The sequence below is a fragment of the Hyperolius riggenbachi genome, chromosome 7 (assembly GCF_040937935.1).
Source record: "Hyperolius riggenbachi isolate aHypRig1 chromosome 7, aHypRig1.pri, whole genome shotgun sequence".
Classification (NCBI taxonomy): domain Eukaryota; kingdom Metazoa; phylum Chordata; class Amphibia; order Anura; family Hyperoliidae; genus Hyperolius; species Hyperolius riggenbachi.
Window position 1 is genome coordinate 12,268,977 of NC_090652.1, and position 20,421 is coordinate 12,289,397.

General features: G+C 48.7%; 1 protein-coding gene across 1 annotated transcript in view; it reads right to left on the reverse strand.

The window, feature by feature from the left end:
• Window positions 1-7,095: 7,095 nt before the first annotated feature.
• MGRN1 (mahogunin ring finger 1) overlaps window positions 7,096-20,421 on the reverse strand; it is a 66,435-nt gene continuing 53,109 nt past the window's right edge. The window contains exons 15-18 of the mRNA XM_068243584.1: window positions 19,639-19,684; window positions 19,463-19,552; window positions 16,461-16,504; window positions 7,096-10,781 (exon numbers count right to left, since the gene is read on the reverse strand). Coding sequence (XP_068099685.1) covers window positions 16,464-16,504; window positions 19,463-19,552; window positions 19,639-19,684 — 177 coding nt within the window. The 3' untranslated portion in view covers window positions 7,096-10,781; window positions 16,461-16,463. The remainder of the gene's footprint in view (window positions 10,782-16,460; window positions 16,505-19,462; window positions 19,553-19,638; window positions 19,685-20,421) is intronic.

The following is a 20,421-nucleotide window of genomic DNA, read 5'->3' on the forward strand; positions in this document are numbered from 1 at the left end:
GCAGCGGGACGGCGCGCAACTCAGGGCGGAGATGTAAGTCCACCCTAGTAAGCGCCCCGGGGCCGCATTGGCCCCATACCTCCGGGGACCCAGTCACCCACCGAACTCCCATCCCCGGGGCACCACGCAGCCCAGACCAGGGGCCCGGAGGGAGACCACACCAATAGAGTTCACTACTAAAAATATACAGAATACATGCAAACCCTTGGAAAGTTCATTCACATATAGGGAGCATGTCAACAGTACTCTCAGGTGTAATACTCCCCCAGGCCACCAAGCTGAGCCACACAGACACCCCATATCAGGGAAGGAGGGAGGGGACAAGAACAAAGACCCCAGGGGGCCATAGCGATCACATCACAGGGAACCCACCACATTGTCAATAAGGTACACTAATAAAACAAAAATCAGAATACATCCATTATTTTATAGATTCATTAGTTGACTAACAAAATATACAGCAACCAATTATTATTCACATCTCTAATAAGTGGTAATTAGAACCTACAACACTATCCCTACATGTGGGCAGTTGTTATTAGCATATAAATAAATAAAAACCATAAGTCTCGTTCTGGCTGCATCCATGGGGCCAGTGGGGTAATAACTACTTTGGGAACTATGAACAGTATCTTGATCCACATGGAACTGAATTTTTGTGCTGAGAGCTCCAGCTAAAATGTTTTTTGGAACATCTGTTGCCATATGGTTTGCACTGGTCAAGTTTCTACCCCCCGGTTGCTAGGAGATAGGGCTCTGGTTTTTAATGGAATTTATATTTTTTTATATATGGTGATTTATAATAAATGATATATATTTTTATATATATCTTATATACTCGTGTATAAGACTAATTTTTCAACACAAAAAGAGTGCTGACAAGTTACCCCCCTCTCGGCTTATATGTGAGTCAATGGAGCAGAACAGATGGTGGAGCAGGTTTTGTTACTGGCAGAGGAGTATAAGGATCGTGCACTAGTGATCCTGCTCTTGATAGCTGGCTCCCTACTGTTTCTGTGTCCCCATCCTCTGCAACATGGTGTGCAGAGTGCGCTGCTCAAGACTACCTGTGTCCCCTGGCTTGTGGAGCGGAGGGGGCAAGCAACATGTCAGCAGTGCAATGATCAGGGATTCTTTGTGGCAGTTGCTCGATCTATGTCTGTGTCTCCACCTAGTGGTGTCTTGAAACACAGCTGTATCATCCTTGGGGCACATCTGGCTGTGGGGAGGGAGGCTGACTTGTACTGGGTGCACATCTGGCTACTATGGAGGAGGGTTATACTGGGGAGGAGGACTGACTTGTACTGAAGGAAGATCTGGCTACTGTGGAGAGGGCTTATACACAAGTCAATCACTTTTTCCTGGTTTCTGAGGGAATAGTGGGTACCTCGGCTTATACACGAGTCGGCTTTTATGCGAGTATATACGGTATACTCACAAACATAGGTTACCGCGTAAGTAACCATTGTATAGGCAGGAGGGGAGATAAGACCTGACCCAACTCAGGTTAAGAAATTATTATCTGTAGATCTGAAAGAAAGGGGGTAACTCCCCTCCTCCAAAGGTGGACTTTGCAATAAACTGGAGGATGGAACAGAGACAACAATATCAATATAAAACGTATAAAAGAGGAGGTAGTGGTTGACCCACCTCCTCAATCAGTAGCCACAAATTCTGTTGATATGGTTTGTTTTTTTTGGTCAACAAACATTTTATTTAAATATTCCACAATGCAACGCATTTCGCAGGTTTATTATCGCTTCATCAGGCAATAATTGGAGCAAAATACTAAAGCAGGTCTATGTAAGGGTACAGAGATGCTCAGCCCTTGCATAGACCAGGCTTTAGTTTTTTGCTCCAATTATTGCCTGATAAAGCAGAATTAAACCTGCGAAACATGTTGCACTATGGAGTATTTGTATAAAATGTTTGCGTCTACGGATTGAGGAGGTAAGTCCACCACAGCCTCCTCTTTAAAACATTTTTTAACATATTTTATCCTGATATCGGCACCTCTGTTCCAGCCTGCAGTTTAGTCTCGTATTGACCTGAGGAAACTAGCAGATCCCATGAAACGCGTTGTCTTTTTATTGGTGTCTAACAATTACTTACCTCCACTCACTACATAGTGTATCACAATCAGGGTGCCTCCTCCCATCTTGCATAATAATGTCATGCTGGTTTTCTGGCGCAATTCATCATTAACAGTTACCAGGCTACAATTTCAGGGCCTGTTTGAAAATTCGCACTATGATCTGATGTGAACCTGTTGAGACAGGATTCCAGAACCCGTGCAGCAGGGACAGCACATATTCTGCAGTGTGTACCCAGTCCAGGTCGTAAACTTTATTTGGGGTAACAGAGGAACAATGGGGGGGTCCCCGAGGACAGCAAGGGACCTCAAAGATCAACTTTTCCCCCTATTTCAAGTGCACTTAAAGGGAACCAGAGACGAACGAAAAAAGAGGTTATACATACCTGGAACTTCCTCCAGCTCCTTAAGCCTGGATCGCTCCCACGCCGCCGTTCTCTGCTGCCTCTATCACTGGTACCCAGGTCCCGTCACTTCCACCGGACGCGACCAGTTGTACGCATGCGCAGAGGCTCCCTCCGGCTTTGTATGCATGCGCCTGCACAGTACGGAGGGAGCGCACTGCGCTTGCGAAGACTGGCGGAAATTACGGGACCCAGGGCCGGATTTAGGGGCATGCACCCAAGGCCTGGGACTAGGGCGACAGAATGAACTGTAATACATGGGGGCGGGTAACAGGTTTACTGTACCTGTTACCCTCCAAAAGCCGATCCATTGGTTCGCAGCCAGCCGCCCCGTTTGCACAGTGTGTTTGCAGACTGCTTGCCCGTGTTGACAGGCAGATCGGCTGCCGCCCTGTATACAGCAGAGCCGGTGTGGTGAAATTTTTTGCAACTTTATCAGATTTTGCAACCGGTTGCATTTATTTATACGTATAGCTATCAGAAAGTGCAACCTAACCATTGACTTTAACCTAACTGTATCAGAAAATGCAACCCAACCAAACCCTACTCTCACACAGAACCCTCCCCTCTTGCTCAACTAATAACCCCCCCTGGAGGGAACAATCCCCCCTCTTCCTCAACTAATACCCCCCCCCCCCCCCTCTTGCTCAACTAATAACCCCCCCTGGAGGGAACAATCCCTCTTCTAGCCCAATGGGATCTGTGGTTGCAAAAAATTACAGGCGTGTTAACAGAGAGAAGCCACGCCTACACAGTCATACACTGTCCTCTATGGCAAGTTGCAAAATATGATGGGTAGCAAAATTTTTCACTACACCGGAGCAAGCAGCAGTGAAAGCTGTGAGAGCCTGCATTTGCAGAGCAGACTCTCTCTCCTGCTCCGGCTGAGTCCCGATTCCATTGTCCTGGCTGATGTCACAGTCGCCCAGTGACCCAGGCGACAGCTCTCAGCTCTGAGCTGCTAAGACAGCGGGCAAGGACAGGAGTGCATTGGCTCAGCCCGCTGTCAATCAAAGTACTGGCCGGCCGTGATGTCACCTCCCTGAGCCCGCCCACCCAGGAGTATGTGTGTTGTGTATGGGGAGATCTCGTGGTGCTGCTGGAGCTGAAGACAGTCCAGAATCCCAGGGCACAGGTGAAGCACACATGGTCTGGAGACCCCCTTCTCCCCTAGAAAGAATGTTTTGCAGCTTCCAGACTTTCTGGCTTGTGTGGTGAATGCTGGGCTCTGATGGACTATTAGTTTGGCAGGTGAGAAAAATGCTGTGAGTGAACTTACTAGTTAGTAAGGTCTCCACCACCCACCTTTCCCTCGCCAGTGTTAGGGATAAGCATACAAACTTGGAGGGGATGTTTTTTAAAGGATCTCTAAATAGAAGAAAAAAATGCCAAACAGAACTTACCTGGGGCCTCCTCCAGACCCCCCCCCCCCCCCTTGTAGCCCATGAGGTCCCTCGGTGTTCTCTGGGCTCCCTCCGTTAGACCAATGTCAGCTCCATTAGTGTGCGACTTAACCGAAAGTCGTGTGCAACTGCGCATGCGCGGCCTGTTCGTGCGGCCGTCGCCTTGAGTGTTCTGCACAAGTAGGAAAAACGCATTTGTCCTTTCGAGATCTGTGTGCGCAGAATGCTCAAGGTGAGGGGCGCACAAACAAGACGGGCAGCGCATGCTCAGTTGCGCTCGACTCCTGCCAAATAAACGTGCTAACGGAGCCACCAGCGATCGAAAGGAGGGATCACAAAGGACCCCAAGGACCTCACAAGGAATCAATGGGCCTAGGGTGATAAAAAGTACAAATCCGGCCCTGACGGGACCCAGTACCGGCGGACAGAGGCAGCGGAGGACGGCAGCGTGGGAGCGATCCAGGCTTATGGAGCTGGAGGAAGCCCCAGGTATGTAAAAAAAACTGGTAAGTAGTTCGTCTCTGGGTCTCTTTAAATGCAAATCGTATGCAGCCTACAACAGGCCCAATCAAAAGCACTTCCTGTCATTTTTTAATTCAAACTGCATACAAATTGCATGGAAGCAAAAGTGATTAGTATCTTATTGATTAGGAATAATCAATGTGATGCCAATAATGCTAAGATGAGGATTAAGCAAATTGTTGCATGCAAATTCATGCAGCTTGAAAATGGACCAATCGAATTCCTCCTTGGTGTAAATGACTTCACACAGCAGGCAGCTCTATCATACTACTGTAATGGGGTTAGGACTGTGACGGAGTCAGGCTGACTCAGGCATAATTACACTATGGCTACGTACACACGCCCACTGGATCCTTAGTGGAAGTTTAACACGGGGGATCCGGTGGTAGGTAGAATAGCACAGAGGTTTTGAATAGAATGATTAGTTATCATGGGCCGATACTTGTGCCTTCTACTGATTACCACCAGTTGTGGTCCAAATGTATCTACTGTGGTTGTTCAATGCTAATTTTGCAACATTTCCTCAATTATCGATAGATGAACCTGAGCCACACTCAGGGTTACCGCCAGGGAGGTTAAAGCAAACATGATGTGATGTTTACATAAGAAAAACATACTTGCCTAAGGAGGGGGAAGGCTCTGGGTTCTAGTGAGCCTTCCTGTTTTTCTCCTGGTCCCCTCAGTCCACCACTGACTCTCCCAACAGCAGTAATTGACCGATGAGTCGGAGACTGCTCTGTTCCACTTTGGGAGCTCCTGAAGGTGCAGCTCCGTACTGCGCATGTGCGAGTGTGTCAGAGAGGGTGCTCACGCATGCGCAGTACGGAGCAACCTGTCTTCTGGAGCACTCGGGCTCCCAAAGACTTCCAAAGCTTCCCCGCAGTGGCAGAGAGCGGTGGTAGCTATTGGGAGAGACAGTGATGGAACGAGGGGACCAGGAGAGGAACAGGAAGGCTCAATAGGACCCAGTGTCTTCCCCCTCCTTAGTTAGTTATCTTCTTTTTTTTTAAAGAAAATCTGTAAGGGAAAAAAAAAACCTCTTGGGGATACTTACCTCAGGAGGGGGAAGCCTCTGGATCCTAACGAGGCTTCCCCCGTCCCTCCGTTCAAGTGCCAGGGTCCCCCGAAGTACGGCGCGGTAAATATTTACCTACCAGAATCCTGCGCAGGCGCACTAGAGGCTTTCTGTTCGGGTTTAACGGACCCTGAGCAGTAGCTAGAATAAACATCTTCACTTACCTTGGGCCTCCTCCAGCCCACCGTAGGCCGCAAGGTCCCCCGGCGTCCTCCTGGCTCCTGTCCGTGTCAAATGTAAGCCGAGCGGGGAACTTACTTCCTTGCATTCCACCACTCGCCGTCACTTCCTGCAATGCCGCCCTCTGTACTTCATTGGACGGCATTGCAGGAAGTGACGGCAAGAGGTGGAACACAAGCAAGTACCCCGCTAACCGCTTGACTATGCTTTTGAATACTTGATTGATTTTATCAATGACACTGGCTGGAGGGGGAGCGGGACAGGGGGACCCAGGTGTGGGAGGGGGCACGACCCCCCCCTTCCCCCATTTCCCGCTTGCTACCCCCTTCAGCATGGCGGCCCCACCTCCCCTGGGACACAGAAAACAGATCGGTTTCTGTGTCAAAGGATCCGGACTGTCCGTTCAGGTTTTCAAAACAGATCCCCCTGAACGCAGACGGATCCCTTTTTTTTTTTTTTCTTAGGTGAAGACACCTGCTATTTTTAACATCGGTATCCGTCGCTCCGGTTTTGATCCGGGCTAAAAACCGGAGCCACGGATACGTTTTTAGAACAAGTGTGAACCTGCTCCACTTCCATATACTTATAATGGTGTTTGGCCGGGACCTGGACACTAAGGGCCCGTTTCCACTTGTGCGGTGCGAATCGACGCAGTAAAAATTCGCATGCGGGTCTATGCGAATTTTCATGCGAATTCACATGGATGACGCTGTATGCGAATTTAACCATGGCAGTGCCTATGTGCTTTTCCATTCGCATACAAAAACCGCATGCAAATTCCCTATTAAATACATTGTATACAAATCGCATAGCGGTATGCGAATTCTGAGGGCTCTGCCATGCAGATTTTTTTCTGTACAGAAAAACGCTCAGAAATCCTGACCAGTGGAAACAGTCCCATCCACTTGTATTGTCTATGCGAATCTGCACGCAGGAAACTCATGCAGATTCGCTCTAGAGGAAACGGGCCCTAAAGGTGGCCACTAATAGTCCAATTTCTAACGAAACATTGTTTGAGCGATCAGAAATTCTGATCAAATTGGTTGTAAATCTCTGTCGATTACGAACGATTATACAAAACATTCGTCCGATTGAATTTTCGTCTAACCAAAATTCGGATTTTCCTGTTGGTTGTGATAAATAGGAAGTAAAGATTGGTTCGTTGATGACGTGGTGAACGATTTCACTTCCGATCAGAATTTCTGATCATTCAAACGATTTTTCGCTAAAAATTGGATCGTTAGTGGCCACCTTAAGTTTACTATACCCAAATGTTTACTATACCAGAGTTTATTATAACGAGATTATACTGCAAAATGACAAGTTGATAAGTTACCAGCAAATCGTATGGTCACTGCTCTACTGTACTTCACTGTATATAAATAAATCCAAAGTAAAAGAAAGTCACCAAGAACCGCATTTTTTGTAGTTTGTTTTTTTTTTAATTACAGATTACGCATAATGAACAAAAATCATTTTTTAAAAAGGTTTCCTGTTTTCTCAGCATCGATCTCTGTACAGTAAATACGACCCCCTCCTAGAGCGGCAGGAGAAACGTCGCCAATCGCTTTAGTGTTCTCGCAGGCAGTAACCCATAGCAACCAGATGTCCCATTTCCTGTACACCGAGTACCCAGAGAGGACGTGCGCTGCAGTGGCGATCACCCTCTGCGCACAGCTGTATTTAGCGAATGAGAAGACCTCCCATCGATTCAATAAGCAGTAGTGACATCATCATCAGTGGACGCTCCGCCTACAGACAAAGAAGCCCTCAACATGATTAAGAGTTTGTGTTACTAAGTTTCCTCTGGGCTGGGATTGAAGAACATATGCGTGATCCAGAAAACATGGCCTGGATTCTTATAAAAAGTGTCTGCCATAGAGTGACAAAGATTTGTAACCCTTACCTGGGATATATCAGACTATAGCAATAGTTGCTGAAAAAGGTATGGAGGTTGACATATTTCCTTTTAAAACAATACCAGTTGCCTGGCTGTCCTGCTAATCAGCAACCTCCCAGTACATTCAGCCACGGCCCCTGAACAAGCCTGTAGATCAGGTATTTGACTGAAGTGTAACTGGATTAGCTGCATGCTTGTTTCTTGTGTGATTCAGACACTATTGCAGCCAAATAGACCAGCAGGGCTGCCAGGCAACTGGTATTGTTTAACAGGAAATAAATATGGCAGCCTCCATATTCTTCTCACTTCCGGTGTACTTTAAGATTTGAGTGATAGTAATTGCAAGCACAGCACCTTTTTTTTAAAGGCATACCCATGAGAGTTGCCCGTAGTCCCTCAAACAACTTCTGTCTGTCCTATGTTTACTATCCCCTCCAATCCTCACTATGTTCTGATATGATCCATATAGCAGATGCAACTAACAGTTTCTTTAATAAATCCATTGCGCTTCTATCCTCTAATTACCTCCAGCCTTGATAAACTTTTATCAAGTCTCAAAACTGCTCATTGTACACTGCAAATATTTAAATGGCAGGTTCCACTTTCACCAAATAATTGCCATGATCTTGTATCGGTGTTGCTGAAGTCTCTGTGTGATCTGAATCGTCGTAAAATGCTCATCACATGTCAGTTTCTAGTCAGCAGCGAATTTCCCCAAAAAACAGCCCAAAATGCACCACTTTTCCACCCTGGACTCTGTATTGAATTTTACAGTTCAGACTGCCCAGATATTTTCCTCTTCCTGCATGAGTAATTAGCTGCATAGAATAGGAACAATCGTTACTTCTTTTCCACAACTGCACTGACTGAGTGGCTGGCAACAGCTCTGGTACTCCCAAGTGGACAGTCTCAGAATCACAGTAGAGTGGCTCTGTGTTTAAAATACATATAAAAAGGTAAGACGTTTGGCTGAAATAAAATTGGCTAATAATCCCAGCAAAGTATAGAGCTGAAGGGGCTGCTTATTTGTCTTAAGAGGAATTCCACTTTAAAAGGGCAAATACAAATCTGCAGTAAGTTAGACTGAAGAAGATGGGGTCATAAGCCCCTCCCTGTATGCCTCACATTTATCTGGCCACACCCAGTTTTTTGTGGAAGTGGGAGGAGCATTGTTCTACTCCATAATTCAGGTAGGAAAATTCCAATAGTAAGTGAAAATAAACAGCAAATAGATGCAAAATACCAGATTCATGTGCAAAGTGTGCTTGCTGCTCCAGTACAGCTCGTTCCTCTTCTCTCTGGATTCAGGATGGTGGGCGGGTCATTCAGGTGAGACCAGGCGACGCCCAAAGTAGGGAGAAGAATGGATGCCAGGCTACATTTCCCAGCATTTCCATAGAAACAGAGTTCCAGAATGAGTAGGCTGGGCTTATATATTACACAGGAAGTAGTGAGGAATCATAAGACTTTAATCTCCTCTTGAGAGGACTCTAGCAGGCAGTATAGAGGTCTAAAGCCAGCACGGATAGGTGCACAGCTGCAACAGTTAAAAAACTCCTCTTCAAAAGCAATACTTTTTACACTAAATGCGATTGCCTTGGTCAGTTTTGCCTGAGCTATAAATGGTAGCCCTCTGATCCCTATAAAAGCCTCTTCTGGAAGCTAGGACTGGAAAACTGAACAATGTGTTCTGCAGTAACTGTACAGAGCATAGATGGAGGGCGGGGCAAAGATGGGGCACTGCATACAGGGAGGCGGGGACTACAGATCACTGACCTCCTATTTGCTAGGAGCCAGTCCTGTGTAGACTCCACCTCCTTCCTCTAGTGCCTGCCAATCTGCTCTACCCACCCAGCTCTCCTCTGTGGGCAAAGAGGAGGCACTGCATACAGGGAGGCGGGGACTACAGATCACTGACCTCCTATTTGCTAGGAGCCAGTCCTGTGTAGACTCCACCTCCTTCCTCTAGTGCCTGCCAATCTGCTCTACCCACCCAGCTCTCCTCTGTGGGCAAAGAGGAGGCACTGCATACAGGGAGGCGGGGACTGCAGAGCAGTGGCCTCTATTGGCTTTGAGCCATTTCTGTGTAGACTCCCCCTCCTTCCTCCAGTTCCTGGCGATCTGCCCCACCCACCCAGCTCTCCTCTGTGGGCAAAGGGAGGCGGGGACTACAGAGCAGTGGCTTCTATTGGCTACGAGTCATTCCTGTGTAGAACCCGCCTCCTTCCTCCAGTGCCTGGCGCTCTACTCCACCCACGCAGCTCTCCACTGTGCAGGAACTGCAGATCACACCGTTGGCTTGTGGTCAGGCTGGGCTGCTGGATGGCCAATGGCAAACTGGTCATTCTGAGCTGATGCTTATTTTATAGAGTTCGGGCATGGACCAATTGCAGCAGCAGTGTCCTGCGATTTGTCCATGTCCAAAGGTCAGGGTAAGTTCATGAACTTGTGCCTAACAGCTTGTTTCACGTGATTCCAATACTTCCACCTTCCGGAAGGAGGAAGTGCCGTGAAAGGCACCATGAAGCAAGCGCATGTAGTGAACTCCACCTGACCCCGTCGGCTTGTTCGGTACTGAAATGGCGCTGCGGTGTGGCGTTCTGCAGTATTTGGGTGTTACGAGAATTCGATATGCCAAAACACCAACACTAGTAAAGTATTCAATACATCTGGGCTATTGGGCCTGACAAGTACCTTAGAGTATTCTCTGGGCCATGTGCAGAATAGAGCCGGTGGGGTCGTCATAGCAACACTTAAAGGCTCCATTCTAGGAAGTCAGTATAAAGGTGCAAATAGAAAGGGGGCGGGGTCATCCGTCACTCCTCCCACTCCAGATATGGGTGGAGACCTGAGCCTCCCCCCTAATACATATATGCAGCGATGTGGACATGCACACAGTGCCACGCTCACAGCTGTACACGGAAAAGCTGGCACCACACACACTGCCGCATGGCACATCAAGCTGGCACTATACGGACATATATACAGCCTGGCACAGTGAAGTGTTACATGGCTAAACAGACACCCACAGATTGGGATAGAATGTGAGGGGGCGGGGTCTCTATAACAGCCCCTCCCCCTCGGAATGCAGATGATTTTAGAAGAGGAGACGTCTTCATTTTCCCCCTCTGGACTATCCGACATGATCAACGAGAGCGAGGAATAGAAGGAGATTTGTTCGCCGGTCTCGCCTGTCCGAAACACCCTGCAAGAGAGGAACGCAGTGAGAATGCTGGCATTAATTACACTTATTTAGTTACACCACATAACTCCGATAGAGCAGTGGTTCCCAACCTTTTCCGGCCCGGGGAACACTTTCTGACCATATTTTTCTCCGGGGAACGGCGGGGGGCGCGCGGGTGTTTGCGCGACCTAGTGGACAGTGCCGTGTGTAGCAGGCTATGGGGGGGGGCTGGGGTGCGGCTGCATAGCTAGCATAGTTGCCCCAGTATAGGGAGTTTAGTTGCCCCAGTATGGTTAGTATAGTTACCCCAGTATAGCTAGTATAGTCCCAGTATGGATAGGTAGTGCCCCAGTATAGGTAGGTAGTGCCCGGTATAGCTAATATAGTGCCCAGATAGCTAGTATGGAGCCCAGATAGCTAGTATGGTGCCCAGATAGCTAGTATGGTGCCCAGTTTAGCTAGTATAGTGCCCAGCATAGCTAGCATAGTGCCCAGTATAGGTAGGTAGTGCCCCAGTATAGCTAGTATAGTTGCCCCCAGTGTAGCTAGTTTAGTTGCCCCCAGTGTAGCTAGTTTAGTTGCCCCCAGTGTAGCTAGTTTAATTGCCCCCAGTATAGCTAGTTTAGTTGCCCCCAGTATAACTAGTTTAGTTGCCCCCAGTATAGCTAGTACAGTTGCCCCCAGTATAGATGCCCAGGAGGGGGGAAGCAGCGCTAGAAGGAGGGGCAGTGGAGGCAGCGGCGGGGAGGGGGGAAATATCCCCCCCCCTCCCTCACCTGGGACCCCTCCTTCTGCCTCTCTCCCCCTCCATTTATCGGTGGCAAGTGCGGGGCGGCTCGGCGGCGGGGAAACATGCGCAGACTTACCACTTCTGCGTTCCAAGCGCCGGCAGCGTCATGTCGTCAGATCTCCGACTTCAATGCCGCCCACTGTGCTTCCTGATTAGCGGAAGCACAGTGGGCGGCATTGAAGGCGGAGATCTGACGACATGACGCTGCCGGCGCTTGGAACGCGGAAGTGGTGAGTAATTCTCCGCGTGCCTCCCCGCCGCCGAGCCCGCACTTGCCACCCATAAATGGAGGGGGAGAGAGGCAGAAGGAGGGGTCCCAGGTGAGGGAGGGGGGGGGATATTTCCCCCCTCCCCACCGCTGCCTCCACTGCCCCTCCTAGCGCTGCTTTCCCCCTCCTGCGTTCTACATACAGTAGGAACGCACGGCACACCAGGCAACATGCCGCGGCACACTAGTGTGCCGCGGCACAGCGGTTGGGAAACGCTGCGATAGAGGGATCTATTGCCGTCACACACTGTACACATTTCAGTATGATATATTGTAAACTGAACAGAGGCGCCAAAAGGATAAAAACAGTATTTAAAATACTTAAAATTTGCTTAGGAGGCAGTGATGGACTTACCTCCTTCAAGCAGACACAAAAAACTGTGTAGTTTGACAGCAATAAATTTTTTTAGTACACTCCAAGGTTTTTATACAACGCGTTTCGCAGGTCTATGCCCGCTTCATCAGGCAATGGAGATAGGAGTAAACAGCACAATGTCAGAGTCACACCTGGCGCCTTTGTCACTAATTATTATTTGTGTACTAATAAATTTATTGCTGTCAAACTACACAGTTTTTGTGTCTGCTTGAAGGAGGTACGTCCACCACTGCCTCCTAAGCAAATTTTAAGTATTTTAAATACTGTTTTTATCCTTTTGGCGCCTCTGTTCAGTTTACAATATAGCACATATCCACCCTTGGTGGAGGGGGGATACCCCTACCTTTTCACATCTACAGAGAGCGACTTCTTAATCCTGAGTGGGGACAGGTTAATCTCCTACCTGCTTATACGGTGGTTGCCTGGAGGTAACCCTGGTTTGTGAGTATATAATTTACTCTTTTTCATTATACCAATTGCCTTAACTTACTACACTATATTGGGCTCTCGGTTCTCCTTGTTTTACATTTCAGTATGAAATCTACTCAAAATCTGTGGAGCTGCTGCCCCCCCTCAGGTCTCCTCTATGTAATGTGTACCCCCAGGCTGTGCAGAATGTTGGCAGCAAAGCTTACACTCATTTGTCTCCTGGCTTGGTATTTGATCCTGCCAATAAAGCTTTTTTTTGGATTGCATTGGCACCTCTGTCATGTGGCAAACACTAGAGACCGAACACTAGAGGTCTGGCATGTGTGTCACTGTACCTCTAGTGTTGTGGTCTGGCGTGTGTGCCACTGTGCCTCTAGTGTTGAGGTCTGGCATGTATGCCACTGTGCCTCTAGTGTTGAGGTCTGGCGTGTATGACACTGTGCCTCTAGTGTTGAGGTCTGGCGTGTATGACACTGTGCCTCTAGTGTTGAGGTCTGGCGTGTGCGACGCTGTGCCTCTATTGTTGAGGACTGGCGTGTGTGACACTGTGCCTCTAGTGTTGAGGTCTGGCGTGTGTGACGCTGTGTCTCTAGTGTTGAGGTCTGGCGTGTGTGACGCTGTGTCTCTATTGTTGAGGACTGGCGTGTGTGACACTGTGCCTCTAGTGTTGAGGTCTGACATGTATGCCACTGTGCCTCTAGTGTTGAGGACTGGCGTGTGTGACGCTGTGCCTCTAGTGTTGAGGTCTGGCGTGTGTGACGCTGTGTCTCTAGTGTTGAGGTCTGGCGTGTGTGACGCTGTGTCTCTAGTGTTGAGGTCTGACATATATGCCACTGTGTCTCTAGTGTTGAGGTCTGGCGTGTGACGCTGTGTCTCTAGTGTTGAGGTCTGGCGTGTGTGACACTGTGCCTCTAGTGTTGAGGTCTGACATGTATGCCACTGTGCCTCTAGTGTTGAGGACTGGCGTGTGTGACGCTGTGCCTCTAGTGTTGAGGTCTGGCGTGTGTGACGCTGTGCCTCTAGTGTTGAGGTCTGGCATGTATGACGCTGTGCCTCTAGTGTTGAGGTCCGGCATGTATGCCACTGTGCCTCTAGTGTTGAGGTCTGGCGTGTGTGACACTGTGCCTCTAGTGTTGAGGTCTGGCGTGTGTGACTCTGTGCCTCTAGTGTTGAGGTCTGGCATGTGACGCTGTCTCTCTAGTGTTGAGGTCTGGCGTGTGTGACGCTGTGCCTCTAGTGTTGAGGTCTGGCGTGTGTGACGCTATGCCTCTAGTATTGAGGTCTGGCGTGTGTGACGCTATGCCTCTAGTGTTGAGGTCTGGCGTGTGTGACGCTGTGCCTCTAGTGTTGAGGTCTGGCGTGTATGACGCTGTGCCTCTAGTGTTGAGGTCTGGCGTGTATGACACTGTGCCTCTAGTGTTGAGGTCTGGCGTGTATGACGCTGTGTCTCTAGTGTTGAGGTCTGGCGTGTATGACGCTGTGTCTCTAGTGTTGAGGTCTGGCGTGTATGACGCTGTGTCTCTAGTGTTGAGGTCTGGCGTGTATGACGCTGTGTCTCTAGTGTTGAGGTCTGGCGTGTATGACGCTGTGTCTCTAGTGTTGAGGTCTGGCGTGTATGACGCTGTGCCTCTAGTGTTGAGGTCTGGCGTGTATGACGCTGTGCCTCTAGTGTTGAGGTCTGGCGTGTATGACACTGTGCCTCTAGTGTTGAGGTCTGGCGTGTATGACGCTGTGCCTCTAGTGTTGAGGTCTGGCGTGTGTGACTCTGTGCCTCTAGTGTTGAGGTCTGGCATGTGACGCTGTCTCTCTAGTGTTGAGGTCTGGCGTGTGTGACACTATGCCTCTAGTGTTGAGGTCTGGCGTGTGTGACGCTGTGCCTCTAGTGTTGAGGTCTGGCGTGTATGACGCTGTGTCTCTAGTGTTGAGGTCTGGCGTGTATGACGCTGTGTCTCTAGTGTTGAGGTCTGGGGTGTGTGACACTGTGCCTCTAGTGTTGAGGTCTGGCGTGTATGACGCTGTGTCTCTAGTGTTGAGGTCTGGCGTGTATGACGCTGTGTCTCTAGTGTTGAGGTCTGGGGTGTGTGACACTGTGCCTCTAGTGTTGAGGTCTGGCGTGTATGACGCTGTGTCTCTAGTGTTGAGGTCTGGCGTGTATGACGCTGTGTCTCTAGTGTTGAGGTCTGGCGTGTATGACGCTGTGTCTCTAGTGTTGAGGTCTGGCGTGTATGACGCTGTGTCTCTAGTGTTGAGGTCTGGCGTGTGTGACGCTGTGTCTCTAGTGTTGAGGTCTGGGGTGTGTGACACTGTGCCTCTAGTGTTGAGGTCTGGCGTGTATGACGCTGTGTCTCTAGTGTTGAGGTCTGGCGTGTATGACGCTGTGTCTCTAGTGTTGAGGTCTGGCGTGTATGACGCTGTGTCTCTAGTGTTGAGGTCTGGCGTGTATGACGCTGTGTCTCTAGTGTTGAGGTCTGGCGTGTATGACGCTGTGTCTCTAGTGTTGAGGTCTGGCGTGTATGACGCTGTGTCTCTAGTGTTGAGGTCTGGCGTGTATGACGCTGTGTCTCTAGTGTTGAGGTCTGGCGTGTATGACGCTGTGTCTCTAGTGTTGAGGTCTGGGGTGTGTGACACTTGACACAGAGAAAATCACTGCGGCATGGTGAGGAGACATGGGAGGAGGCTTGTCTGTGGACAGGGGAGAGTTAGCTCCGCTGCCAACACTCTGCACATTGGTCTGCATGCTCCACTCATCCATAAATACTTGCGGTGATTGCGCTGAAAATTAGAAACTTTAGGTATCTGGGAATTTTTTAGTCACATTACGGCGGGTACCTCCCCACCCAACAACAGCTTCTAAATCCCTCCCTGACCAATGGGCAGGAGAATAAGAGTGTAAATCTCTCTGCCCCTCCCTCTCACCAATAGGCAATTGGAAAAATAAAAATCTCATTTGGGCCCCTTTCAGATGGACGGCTGAACTGTGCGCTTGTCTGGCAGTTCTGCAGCCCAGGAGCGCCATTCGGATGCAATTTAAAAAAAAGCCTTACACTTATAGCATACCTTCCAACTTATTGACATAAAAAGGAGGGACACTAAAGTAACGTCCCTGCCACACCCCTAACCACACCCCTGATCACGCCTCCAGCACACCCCTAGTCACGCATGAAGATTTCGTAACAAAAATATGTTGCTTTTTAATTCAAACCACATTTGTCCTTTCTATCCTGGTTCATTGTCCTTCATATTAACATTTGAAAAAAAAAATAATTTTAAAGAATGGGAGAGTCAATTAAAGTGTTATTAGATTAAGAGTCATTTAAAGGGACTCCGAGCACCTCTCATGGGCATGCCTAAAAACTCAGACCAGTGCTGCATAGTACTTAAAGATGCATACCGTTCTGTAGCTTGTGCTCTCCTCTTTAATTTGATGCTTGAATCGTAGTTCCACACCAAAAAGTTTTCGTTCGACTTCAATTTAAAAAATCATGGCTGCCATCTTGGCTATGTTATAACTTCCGGATCACCCCTGTCTTCTCTGTTAGACAAGTGCATCACTTGCAGGAAGAGGAAGTGACACGCATGGCCATTGCAAGAGGCTCCTCCAGAGGGGTCATAGCACGACTTTGCTGGAAGTCGTCTGGCTTAAAGGCATGCCCATGAGAGGTGCTCGGAGTCCCTTTAAACACATATTTCAGTAGATAAAATATATATTTACATAGATCTGTACATAGAGTCCTGAAAGAGGGCCAGTTGGGAACTATGCTTATAGATTTCATGGAGAAGAGAGTGGGGTATTACTTAGAGCAAGGCAATTAGTAGCCGATAACTGGAGAGTCCTACCTGTCAGTCATCAATGCCGATCGAGCAGGAGTCCGGGCCTAGAGCTGGAGGTAGAGAGAGGAGTCAGTACAGCACAGCAGCCGCAGTATACACAGGCAGCAAGACAAGCAGCAAACACACCACACATATGTACTCAGCACCACAAGTGCTTTATCCATTAGGAACAGCACCGCAGAACTATTGTGGCCAATACTAGCAGCACCGGCAGCCACCTTAAAGGGGAACTGAAGAAAGAGGTATATGGAGGCTGTCATGTTTATTTCCTTTTAAGCAATACCAGTTGCCTGGCAGCCCTGATGATTCTCGGCCTCTAATACTATTAGCCATAGCCCCTGAACAAGCATGCAGCAGATCAGGTGTTTCAGTGGTTCAGACTTTAAAGTCAGATCTGACAAGATTAGCTGCATGCTTGTTTCTGGTTCTATTCAGATACTACTGCAGAGAAATAGACCCGCAGGGCTACCAGGCAACTGGTATTGATTAAAAGGAAATAAACATGACAGCCTCCATATACCTCTCGCTTCAGTTCCCCTTTAAAGCGGATCCGAGATGAAAAAATAACTATAGCAAGTAACTTGTCTATACATCTTATCTAAAGTTTAGATAGTTTACACAGCAAATCTAGCTACAAACAGCTACAACAGTATATGATTATTTCTTCCTGTCCTACAATGAGGGCAGCCATGTTCTGCTTGTCACATTGCATACAGGCAAACTAATCTGCATCTCCAGCCCTCAGCCTTTGAAAACTCCACTCCCCTCTCCACCCCTTGTCTCTGAATTCAGTGTATACAGTATATAGGGGGAGGAGTAGAAGTATATATAAAGTAGTATGTAGTAGCAGTGTATGGGGAGAGCAGTAGTATACAGTATATAGTGGCATATACAGCATAGTTGCCCCAGTCAGCATAGCTAGTATAGTTGCCCCAGTCAGCATAGCTGCTCATCAGGATTCCGGATATCCGGGTAACCCGGATATCCAAACTTTTTTCAGCTATCCGACTGGATTCGGATTCCGAATACCTGGGCCCAAATCCGGATAGCTATCTGAGGATATTTGGCCACATAACGTGGATATCCACGGATATCTGGATTCGAAATACTGTAACTAAGGAGATGACGTCCTGGAGCCAATCAGAGGGCTCCCTGCAGAAGCCCTAGCAGCAAAACACAGAGGGGAACCCTGGCCAGCCCCACTTGACCTCACTGAGCCAATCAGAGGGCTCCCAGCCTAAACCCTGGCACCCAATCACAGAAAGGAACACTGGCCAGCCCCCCTGTATAATAAGGAGGGCTGCCATGATGAGACAGATAGTCTTGCTGAATGCTCACTGAGAGACATACTCCAGTGCTCGTGGCCTAGCAAAGGGGGCTGTACACAGTTATAAACCTAAAGCTGTTCAGTGATTAACCCCTTCACTATTATCACTACACTATTGTTAAATCGTTAATTAGCTTGATTGATGTCATAGTGTGATAGTTAGAGTGTATGCTCCAGTGCTGCTGGCCTAGCAAGGGCTGTACACAGTGATAAACCGAAAGCTGTTCAGTGATTAACCCCTTCACTATCACTACACTATTGTTAAATCATTAATTAGCTTGATGTAATTTGTGTGACAGTCAGAGTGTGTGCTGCAGGCAGCTGCTATGTGTCTGTGTGTGTGCTGTGCACAGACCAAGCCAGCTGCTGCCTGCTGGCCAGCTATTAGCCTTAGGTATAGGTTAGGGATTAGAGGATAGGATTACTGTGTTATTGTGTAGTCAGTGCTAGTAGTTTCTAGAGTAGTAGTACCACTGTGTTAGCATTGTACAGAACTGCTGTGCTGTGAGCAGTGGCAGAGTGACAGTTAGTGTGCACTAGTGTCTTCTCCTCTGCTGTCTGTCACTCGGCACTTGCCACGTGTCACTTGCCACAAGACATTTTTTATCGATGACTTGTCATTTTTTATGACTTCTCCAATAAAGAGCTACTAAATTACTGAAGATGGTGCCTGCTTCGCTTGGCACTGCATCTTTTGATCATTGGTAGTGATCTTAAAGCTACGGCACACCGCATATCCTCTTGCATGGGTGCTCCTCCATTTCTGTTTTTGTTGTCATGTAGGGGGGAGGGAGCAGAGGTGCGTCATGTAGGGGGAAGGGAGCAGAGCTGCATCATGTAGGGGGGAGGAAGCAGAGCTGCGTCATGTAGGTGGGAGGGAGCAGAGCTGCGTCATGTAGGTGGGAGGGAGCAGGTCTGTGTCATGTAGGTGGGAGGGAGCAGGTCTGCGTCATGTAGGTGGGAGGGAGCAGGGCTGCGTCATGTAGGTGGGAGGGAGCAGAGCTGCGTCATGTAGGGGGGAGGGAGCAGAGCTGCGTCATGTAGGGGGGAGGGAGCAGGGCTGCGTCATGTAGGGGGGAGGGAGCAGGGCTGCATCATGTAGGGGGAAGGGAGCAGGGCTGCGTCGTGTAGGGGGGAGGGAGCAGAGCTGCGTCGTGTAGGGGGGAGGGAGCAGAGCTGCGTCATGTAGGGGGGAGGGAGCAGAGCTGCGTCATGTAGGGGGGAGGGAGCAGGGCTGCGTCATGTAGGGGGGAGGGAGCAGGGCTGCGTCATGTAGGGGGAAGGGAGCAGGGCTGCGTCGTGTAGGGGGGAGGGAGCAGAGCTGCGTCGTGTAGGGGGGAGGGAGCAGAGCTGCGTCATGTAGGGGGGAGGGAGCAGAGCTGCGTCATGTAGGGGGGAGGGAGCAGAGCTGCGTCATGTAGGCGGGAAGGGAGCAGAGCTGCGTCATGTAGGGGGGAGGGAGCAGAGCTGCGTCATGTAGGGGGGAGGGAGCAGAGCTGCGTCATGTAGGGGGGAGGGAGCAGAGCTGCGTCATGTAGGGGGGAGGGAGCAGAGCTGCGTCATGTAGGGGGGAGGGAGCAGAGCTGCGTCATGTAGGGGGGAGGGAGCAGAGCTGCGTTACACCGATATATTGAGCCAATGATGAAAGTGGGCAGGCAACACGGAAGTTCTCGGTAGTCACCTGCTACATCCTGGGCGTCGTCCTCTTTCACTTCCTGCGGCTCCGGGCTATCGATCGGATCATCAAGCTGAGACTGAGATCGCGACCCCACTGCATGAGATGTAATAGTCTTGTTATAACTCACAGGTGTTACAGAGGCTCGGGGGAATAAAACCGCACAGGTAAAGCATACTCACCTCGATGTGCAGACACGATCTCTGGAGTTTCGGCAGATGAAATAGTCTGCAAGACAGCAGGAGAGCCACAATAATGAATTTATACTCATTCTATGAGGACTCATACTTATACCACCAGCAAACAATCCACAGACAAACAACCTCAGGATAAAAGATATTTTTTTTCGAGATGGGACAAATCCCAATTTTCCTTGAATCTGAATCCAAAATAATAAGTGTCTTTTGAATCTCAAATCCTGTACATAAGAATTGTGTGATTTTTATTATTTATATAGCACTGACATCTTCTGCTGCACTGTACAGAGTACATAGTCATGTCACTGACTGTCCTCAGAGGAGCTCACACTCTAATCCTACCATAGTCCTAGTCTAATGTTCTACCATATTATTATTATGTATTTATATAGCACTGACATCTTCTGCTGCACTGTACAGAGTACATAGTCATGTCACTTAACTGTCCCTGAGAGGGGATCACAATCTAATCTCTACTATAGTCATATGTCTATGTATGTATTGTGTAGTGTATGTATCGTAGTCTAGGGACAATTTAGGGGGAAGCCAATTAACTTATCTGTATGTTTTTGGGATGTGGGCGGAGTACACAGAGGAAACCCACACAGATATGGGGAGAATAAACAAACTCCATGCAGATAGTGCCCTGACTGGGATTTGAATCAGGGACCCAGCGCTGCAAGGTGAGAAAGCTATCCACTATACCACCATGCTGTCCACTATCAGTGCAAGAATAGTAGTTAGACTGAGAATAGCAGATTCTAAAGA